The sequence below is a fragment of the Primulina eburnea genome, chromosome 15, assembly GCF_022965805.1.
Source record: "Primulina eburnea isolate SZY01 chromosome 15, ASM2296580v1, whole genome shotgun sequence".
Taxonomy (NCBI): Eukaryota; Viridiplantae; Streptophyta; class Magnoliopsida; order Lamiales; family Gesneriaceae; genus Primulina; species Primulina eburnea.
In genome coordinates, this window is record NC_133115.1 from 2,670,754 (window position 1) to 2,680,922 (window position 10,169).

The 10,169-nt window shown below is 34.4% G+C and overlaps 1 protein-coding gene across 1 annotated transcript; it reads right to left on the reverse strand.

The window, feature by feature from the left end:
- Nucleotides 1-2,212: 2,212 nt before the first annotated feature.
- LOC140814356 (B3 domain-containing protein Os01g0234100-like) lies at nucleotides 2,213-2,836 on the reverse strand. The gene has a single exon (XM_073173304.1). It carries the CDS (start codon nucleotides 2,834-2,836, stop codon nucleotides 2,213-2,215), a length of 624 nt encoding a protein of 207 aa, XP_073029405.1.
- Nucleotides 2,837-10,169: the final 7,333 nt, after the last annotated feature.

A 10,169-nucleotide genomic window follows, 5' to 3' on the forward strand; every position in this document is an offset into this window, starting at 1 on the left:
GAATCAAATCTATAAATACCGATCAAGTGCTTAGCTGGTCTATTCTACTATACCAACTCGAATAATCACGTGGGGATAATTTTTTTCATGCTAGTCTTTTCAATATGGTTTTTGCATCAACTATCATTTGCTCTTAACAGAATTTCGGATGTTGAAAGTTGGAGCTTACTTCAATGGACGGAGTTAGAAAATTGAAATTGGGGAGGCAAAATATTTTTTTTTATAAAAATAATTAAATATCAAAAAATTAAATTCAGATATAGTGCTTGATACATACATATAAAATCATAACCACTATTATATTTTCAAATATATTCTAACAAAAAATTTTATTATGAAAACAACTTTATTACAATAAAAAAAATTAAAAATTGTGGCTTAAAATAAATTACCTAAAAATAGGAGAACCAAGGTGCAATACCAAAATTTTCAACACTTATATCCGAAATATATTTTCCAGAAACCACGTTCCCAAAACAGTTCTAAAAATAAGCACCTTAAAAAAACTGAAAATATATATATAAAAAAAAACTATTTTAATAACTTATAACGGGGTTTAAATTATCTATTAAACATCAATCGGAGAAGATGTTTTCTCCGACAAAAACAATTATTACCCACAAGATATAAAAGATTGAATGTATGTTCATCTGACATCAATGTCTCAAGTTTAAGACGAGATATCGAGTTCGAGATCTTCTACTTATTTGAAGCCATCCTAATTATCAAGGATGTCAAAATGAAGTAGCTAAACCGAACTAGTAAATTCTACAAGTACACCTCGTAGGTTGATCGAAACTATCTGTCTCGTTTATCATACAAAATTTCTAGAATGAAGGAAAGTTATTTTTACCATAGAGCAGCAGCTCGTCGAACTCTAAGGCCTAGAACTTCATTTTTCTGTCTCGAGAATTTATATCGATTGGAAATGGTTCGGGCTTGAAAATTGGAAGGCCGAGGACTTAAATTTTGGCCCAATAAGGAAAAGGCCCATAATCGTGATTAGCCTTTGGAGCTGATTCCAGACAAAAAGGAAGCAACAGAGAGAAAGGGGTGGGAGAAGATATATGCTCATTAAAGGATGAGATAAGCTCTAGGCCTTCTGGTTTTGTGGTGTTCTTGAAAATTGGGAGTTCGTGAGAAAAAACTTGATCCCATTACAAGTGACTCCGTATGTAGGAAAAGAAAACACGACGAAGAACTCAAATTGGAAATCTACAGCCACCGTCTAGAGGGTCCACTTCTTCGACGGTAGGTGCAGCTATTGTTGATTCTTCAATGGCTGTCATCTTCCATTCACACCCATTAACATGTGCAGAATATCCTCTATAGATAGAGGCTTCAGCTCATTGTTTAAATCATCTCATTCCCAGTTGAGGAATCCTAATCCCAAGTAGACGAGAGCTTTGAGAGTGCGATCTGAGAGTTTTTTATTTTTTTCTGTAAATTAAATCTATGAATTGAATAGATTGTTTTCTCTCTCAAATTAGTTAGATATTTGATAATTTAGTTCCTAACACACGATGGAATCAACGAAGTTCGATATAGACAATTTCACTGGAAAAAAACGATTTTAAAGATGAAAGCCATCTTGATTCTAAAAAAATTGGCAAAAGCTTAGAATAAGGAGGAGATGCCGACATCACTGGATGAAAAAGAAAGATATACTCTGCCTCGAAGACAAACTATTGAAAGAAGTAGAAAAGGCCCCGGTGTGGATCAATTTTCAAGTTTATTGTGAATAAATTTGTAAAATTTTCACTTTTGACATATTATTATTTAAAAATGTATTCATTTCATCATTTATAAAATTAATCATAACCTGGAATAGAGACTTCTCATTGACCGTAAAATTTGAAATATACACTATATCTACACACACACAAATATATATATGTAAACAAAGTAGGTCTGTTTTGGAATCGTAAATAGATCGATAACATGACCCAAAATAGAGAAAAGACAAATCATATGACCAAAATTGTAATTTTTTCCATTTATTTATTACAAACTAATAAAACAGTTACTTAGAATAAATATGACTTGATTTCCACATTAAAGATCACTACAAAATATGTTCATGCGAGAATCTATGTAGTCAAATAACTACACCAAGATTTTAAATCATGAACAAACGTAATTTAAATATCAGAAGGATCGCAGCTTTGCCTGCCGGTGTCATCCAATTTTCCCACATAATTTCAAGCTATGATCACCAAGGAGCAGCGGCGGCTTCGAAGTACTCTGTGTCGATATCTTTCATTTCCTCCTTGATGGCATCCATCTCATCCTCCACGCTTTCTATTGATGCTTTGAGGCCCGCTATGCTTTCTGCCAATGCGTCCATGGTCGAAACTTCCTTCTTTAAAGCTCTTGTCTTCTCTTCAACATGCTCAAATATTGCATACCATGATTCATTGACAGTTTCGTATTTGCGCGAAATCTCGACTAGCTTATCTATCCGTGCACGTAGAAATCCAACGCCCATGCCCAAGTCTTCAAAAGATTTAAGAGTTATATCCCAACGTTTCAAATCTTGAAGAGAGGGAACTAGACTCAAAGATTTGATTGCGGCAGCAATATTTGCTGTTTTGCAAATCATCGCGACAACTAGTTTACTGCCAAGACCCTGAATAAGATGGCCATGAAGAAACATTTTTTGACTGCAGCAGAGCTCATAGTACTTTAATTTTTCAAATGCTGGTAATTCGGAGTCAACAACTAGAGCATCAACGCAAATCTTGAAATCCTTGAATTGTTTCGCATCTTGAAATTTGACAACAGATCCTTTAGAAGTACTGATACCACCACCCGATCGAGTTCGCACCATTCCCATTGCTCTAAGAGTAGATAAAGATCGCCATAATTAGGAGACATATTGGTAATAAAAAGCGCTTAATTCCCTAGTCCAATGGTAAAGCTAGTGGTCAAAAACAAAATTATGAGTAAACAAAATAGTTTGTTTAAATTGAAGAGAGCCTGGATGAAGAGCATTCCACATAAAATGACGAAAAAAGTGAAGGAAGTTTCCAAGAAAATTCAAGATTACATAACCACTTGTTCCGAAAGATAGCGGCTGCGTGAAATAAACGAAAACAGAAGGGTAGTTATACTATACGAAACGTGGCACTCCATTCCAAACATTGAACTCCAGTTTAATAAAGCTAATTCTCTAATATTCTTGCTTCTTTGTTTTCTGCTTGGTCTCCATTTCTTTAGGAGGTTAGCTACCTCAAATCAAGCAAGAAATTAAAGAAGCAGACCTCAGAATCCGAGGAGTCAGGTACTGGTGGGGGGTGCTATCCTTCCAACTTCCCTTGCGGAGTTATATTCAAAATAAATAAATGTTGCACTTGTAAATTGTCCGTTTAGTTTAATCAAACTAATTAATTATATTACTTATTTAAATTTGGACTTCTATCTTTGTATAATAACTATATTACCAAGCAGTAGACGTTAATATAAATATATTTTTATTCATTTATGCTTATGTATATGTATTATTATTATTATTATTATTATTATTATTATTATTATGAGGTGCAATAAGCCATTAGGGAGAAGAAAATAAGGTTCAAGAACTTACTAGAAGTTAGAGACCAAAAATCGTATGAGTTGTATACACAAGCTAAGAGACTCAATAGTAAAGCAGTATGAGATAATGATAAAAGAGTTTATAATTATTGTATGAGAGGTTAGGTACAAAAGAACGAGAGAAATATATTTTTAAGACAGCGAATGCTAAAAATTGAAACACCAAAGACTTGAGCTATATCAAGCGTATCAAACATGAAGATGTCAATGTTTTAATGCAAGATAAAGCTAGGACACTTTGTGCTGTTCTATTTTTTTTTTTTTTTTTGGTTTCAATTGGGCTTGCAAAACACATTAATAAAAAAAATTATTATTTATATAAATTGTATTATAATGTTAAATATTAATTTTACTCTTAACCTAAATTATTTTTAATCCAACTACATTAATAAATTCGATTATGTACACATTTTTATTTTCAAGATTATTTAATTTATTTTAAAAAAATTATATTTATATAAATTGTATTATGATAAATAATCATCAACTCAAATATAAGACAATTTTTTTTAATCATATGATAAAAATATAAAAAATAAATATCTGCAAATAAAGCTAAATGTACTGTTTTCGAACGACCAAACAAAAAAATCATCAATTTAGTTTTTCATAATCTGATATTGATTTGTTAGAATTCGAGAATTGTTCAACATGAATCTTATAGATGAAAAATGAGTGAGATTTTTCAAAATCTGATATTTGATATATAGTGTTAGGATCGGTTAGGGGGATCACCGTTGAGCTACAATAGCTCGGTTCTTGAAATATTGCATACCAAGTGTTTGATAAAATGCTTCAACTGAAATACTTTTACTCATTCAACTTGCATATATTTTAAATGGTTTACAAATTATTTAATCTGTTTCTACGAAGGATTATTTCGAGTATCTTCCGCTTGGTTTTTAACCAAACTTGATTTAATTCATCGGTGTTCAATATTTCAAGAACCGAGCTATTGTAGCTCAACGGTGATCCCCCTAACCGATCCTAACAAGTGGTATCAGAGCGGGTTGTTCTTGAAAGAACATTGAAACTGATTTTGATGTTTAAAATTCGAAATTTCAGATTTTTTACACATATATATGCAAAACTGAATTTTCGCGCAGCTTGTAGCGACCATGGGAAAAATGGCATATCTCCTTGCTCGAGTGTCCAAATGACAAACCGCTTTTTGCGTTGCAAACTAGACTCGTAGAGGTTTACAGCGGTATAAAATTTGCAGCCTAATTATGCCCGAGAAAATACAGTTTATTTGTTGAAGACAGAGCATATGTGCTGCAGCAGAAAATGAGCCATGAAGAAAATTGGTGAGTTATCTCTCTTCTTTTACATTTTTCAAAATTTCAAAAATATAGGGGGAGACCTCATTAAGATTTTAATGGAGTTATTATTTTTAAATATTGAGGGGGAGAAAATTTTGTTAAAAGGTTTTGAAAATATGACTTTTTGATTCACACAAAAAGGGGAGAAATATGTTAGTTGAGTTGATTGTTTATCCAAGTTTTGTGATCATCAAAAAGGGGGAGATTGTTGGAACTTTTCAAGTTCGCAATCTTGATTTTGATGTTAACAAAACTTGTTATTGTGTTTCTAACATATTTACTCAAGTGTGAAGTTGCAAACACAAGAAGCAAGCTGAAACTGAATTTTGCACAAACTAAATTTCTGGCGAGCTTCGGTGTTTTGAAGATATCTCTCAACTGGATGATCCAAATGACAATCCGTGAATTGGAGTGATTAGAAAACTCAATTTGGAACAAATCGTATTTCACGTCAGTTGGGCAAAATCGGATGTTATCAAGGGCTAACTGATCGCTGAAGTGACGAACTGATTGCACGAAAACAGCAATCAGTTGGCTTTGAGCAGCTGTGGTATTTTGGTCATATCTCTCAGCTCGGTTATCGAAACGAAGCGATTCAGTATGCGTTGGAAAGATAAGACAAAGATCTACAAATCATTCTTATAAGTCAAAGTCTGAATCGAAGCTTACGATGCTGATAAATGACGATGAAGCTACTGGTTCTGCACAGCACACCAGTTGACCTGCAGTTGAGATGCTGACCAGTTTGAACCGCTGACCAGTTCAACCGCTGACCAGTTTTCAACCGCTGACCAGTTTGAACCGCTGACCAGTTTTCAACCGTTGACCAGTTTTCAACCGTTGACCAACCAGTTTAAGCTCGGGAAAATGTCCAGCAAAGCGAATTTGACCGTTGCAACTCCAGAAACAGTACAGAAACTTTCTCAACGGTCATATTCTTGTGTCCAACGTATATATCAGTATTGGGGCTTATAAATACAACATCTTGAAGATCAAATAAGAGCTTTGGAAGGGGATTCAAAGCATGGGCAGTTAGCATGAAGAAATCAGCTAGTTGAGAGCACAAGCCCTTGTGTGAGGATACATTTGAGATGTGCACTGTAAAAGATAAATTCCTCACACACACAATCACTCACACATATATGAGAGAGTTGAGCTTACAAGTTTAGTTGAGTGAGTCTTTACACAAAGACGTAAAACATTGTGAAATACGATTTGTTCCAAATTGAGTTTTCTAATCACTCCAATTCACGGATTGTCATTTGGATCATCCAGTTGAGAGATATCTTCAAAACACCGAAGCTCGCCAGAAATTTAGTTTGTGCAAAATTCAGTTTCAGCTTGCTTCTTGTGTTTGCAACTTCACACTTGAGTAAATATGTTAGAAACACAATAACAAGTTTTGTTAACATCAAAATCAAGATTGCGAACTTGAAAAGTTCCAACAATCTCCCCCTTTTTGATGATCACAAAACTTGGATAAACAATCAACTCAACTAACATATTTCTCCCCCTTTTTGTGTGAATAAAAAAGGGGGAGATTGTTGGAACTTTTCAAGTTCGCAATCTTGATTTTGGTTTTTAACCAAACTTGATTTAATTCATCGGTGTTCAATATTTCAAGAACCGAGCTATTATAAGCCCCAATACTGATATATACGTTGGACACAAGAATATGACCGTTGAGAAAGTTTCTGTACTGTTTCAGGAGTTGCAACGGTCAAATTCGCTTTGCTGGACATTTTCCCGAGCTTAAACTGGTTGGTCAACGGTTGAACCGCTGACCAGTTCAACCGCTGACCAGTTTTCAACCGCTGACCAGTTTGAACCGCTGACCAGTTTTCAACCGCTGACCAGTTTTCAACCGTTGACCAACCAGTTTAAGCTCGGGAAAATGTCCAGCAAAGCGAATTTGACCGTTGCAACTCCAGAAACAGTACAGAAACTTTCTCAACGGTCATATTCGCTTTGCTGGACATTTTCCCGAGCTTAAACTGGTTGGTCAACGGTTGAAAACTGGTCAGCGGTTGAAAACTGGTCAGCGGTTCAAACTGGTCAGCGGTTGAAAACTGGTCAGCGGTTGAACTGGTCAGCGGTTCAAACTGGTCAGCATCTCAACTGCAGGTCAACTGGTGTGCTGTGCAGAACCAGTAGCTTCATCGTCATTTATCAGCATCGTAAGCTTCGATTCAGACTTTGACTTATAAGAATGATTTGTAGATCTTTGTCTTATCTTTCCAACGCATACTGAATCGCTTCGTTTCAATAACCGAGCTGAGAGATATGACCAAAATACCACAGCTGCTCAAAGCCAACTGATTGCTGTTTTCGTGCAATCAGTTCGTCACTTCAGCGATCAGTTAGCCCTTGATAACATCCGATTTTGCCCAACTGACGTGAAATACGATTTGTTCCAAATTGAGTTTTCTAATCACTCCAATTCACGGATTGTCATTTGGATCATCCAGTTGAGAGATATCTTCAAAACACCGAAGCTCGCCAGAAATTTAGTTTGTGCAAAATTCAGTTTCAGCTTGCTTCTTGTGTTTGCAACTTCACACTTGAGTAAATATGTTAGAAACACAATAACAAGTTTTGTTAACATCAAAATCAAGATTGCGAACTTGAAAAGTTCCAACACATAGTCATTTTTTTTATAAAATTTTTATATGCCAATGAGTAAAAATGTTTTCCTTATACTTACTAAAATAATTTCACAAGGTTCATGAAAGTGTATTTTTCTAAATGCAGCTCCTTATTGAAAATATTAGTAGAATGACATCTAATATCACACATTTATTGCTTGAATTTGATATTTAAAATTTATTTGGTATGTACAAATTTTAAGTTAACAAGTATGGAATTTTTTAACAAGTAAACATTTTTTAAGATCGGAGTAGAATTTTTTTTCTTGATATGAAAAATTTGTTAACAAGTAAAAATATTATTACTAATATAATAATATCTAATTTTAAAATTAATTTAACTTAATAAAAATAAATTATATATATTATTTCCTATAAAATAAATTCAATTATATATAATTAAAAATTTATACTTTAATTAAATTTTTCTAGTTTAATTTTTTAAGTAGAGTTACTCAATTATTTATCATTGAATTATTTTTTTTATTTTTAAATTTTAATAATAATACAATTTGGGTTGTGTTTTGCAAACTCAATTGAAATCAAGTCCAATTGAAACCAAAAAAAAAAAATAATAGAACATCACTTTGTGCTGTTGTCCTCTGTACAGCAGATGATCCGTTCCATAAAGCTATTCTAAATAGGTGGGAGGGTTGCTTTAAGAACCTACTCAATGGGACAAATACGGAGGAGTTAAGCGTTGGTAAACATGAGATGGAATAAGTAAAGACATCTAGTTTTCCATCGTAGAGTTAGTGTTAAGAAAGTAAGAGAAGCACTGAAGAAGATGAAACCTGGGGAAGGCAGTTGGACAAGATGATATATCAATTGAAGTATGAAAATGTCTAGGTGGAGTTAAGGTCCAATGGCTAGCTAGGCTCTTTAATAGGATTTTAGATACTAGAAAAATACCAGAATCTCGGTGGCATGGTATTGTATAACCGATTTATAAGAATAAAGAGGATATACAAGATTGCTCAAATCGTAGAGGAATTAAGCTTATGTCATTCGATGAAGCTATGTGAGCAAGTCATAGAGCAGAGACTTATAAGTATAACTACTATATTACATAATCAATTCGGTTTTCCGTTGGGTATGTCTACAATGGAAGTTATTTTTTTTATTTAACAACTGATAGAGAAATATATAGAACAACAAAAGAATATACATATGGTATTTATCGACTTAGAGAAAGCTTACGATATAGTGCGTAGAATTAAACTGGTGGACACTTACAAGGAAGCATGTGCATCAATGCTACGTCGAAATCATTAAAGATATGTATGAAAGAGTAATCACTAGTGTTAGGTCTGTTAGATGGATGTCATTTGAATTTCTTGTAACAGTAGGACTTTATCAGGATGGGCTTTAAGTTCATACCTATTTGCTTTGGTTATGGATGAGCCGACGGGACATATTCTTAATGAGGTACCTTGGTGTACGTTGTTTGCATATGTTATTGTTCAAATGGGTGAAACTGAAAAAGGTTTAAATAAAAAAATTAGATAGATGGCATAGAGCTCTTGAAAGTAAAACTTTTAGAATTAGTCGTTAAAAACAGAATACCTAGCTAGTAAATTTGGTCCTGAATCTAGACGAATGGGTAGCTCAATTGAGATCCAAGATATAGACGTCACAGAGTGTGAAGCTTTTCACTATTTAGGATCTATCGTCCAATAGACTAGGGACGTTAGAGAGGATATAGTCCATAGGATTAGAGCATGATGGATGAAATGGATGATAACATAAGGAGTTTTATGCGATAGAAGAGTGCCTACGGTATTGAAAGCAAAATGTTATAAGATTAATGTTCGACCAGCTATGTTTTATGACTCTGAGTTTTGAGCCACGACAAGATTCCATATGCATAAGATGGTAGTAGCAGATATGCATATTCTATTACCGATTTTAATATGTTTATTCAAAATCATGTAACACGTAATAAATGCACACAAGGTTCTCTCATGGATTCGCCAAAGTTATACGTCTTTCGCACGCTATAAACATCTGACAATGCGATTTCCCCTGTCCTAATTTTGATCACCTCTCTCGAGTGTTAGATCTCAATTATCAAGTCAGTCGAATTATTGCCAGTAATCCAAAATCATTAAAGACGAGAAATCACAAATAAACATGAAGAATTAATTCAATGAAAATTCAAAACGTCAATAGTATAGGTTCGACAAGGACTACGTCAATCTCTAGAAAATAGAATTAGTTCATGACGAAATTGAAATAAAAACAACGCATGTTCAAAGTTTTAGACATTGAAATACGAGAAATGATAAACACGAAAGACAGATAACAAATCCGAAGTGTCGTCTCTGTCCCCAGATTCGTCACTCTTCGTCTTTGTAATTGATCTTCGCAGTGTCTTGCCTTCCTCTCGCCTTCACTCCCACTCTTCTCCCTGTATTTTTCGTCCACAAAACGGCCTTCCTAATTCTGAACCCTTCTTTTCTTTTTTAATCCCTCCGTTGGACCGTAAGTCGAAGCCATTTAGTCTTGTTTCGCCGCCATTAGCGCCGCGGCGCTGAGTATGTGGCGCCTAGGCGCCGGTCGTTCGTGAGCATTAGCGCCGCAGCGCTTGTCCCTTAGCGCCTAGGCT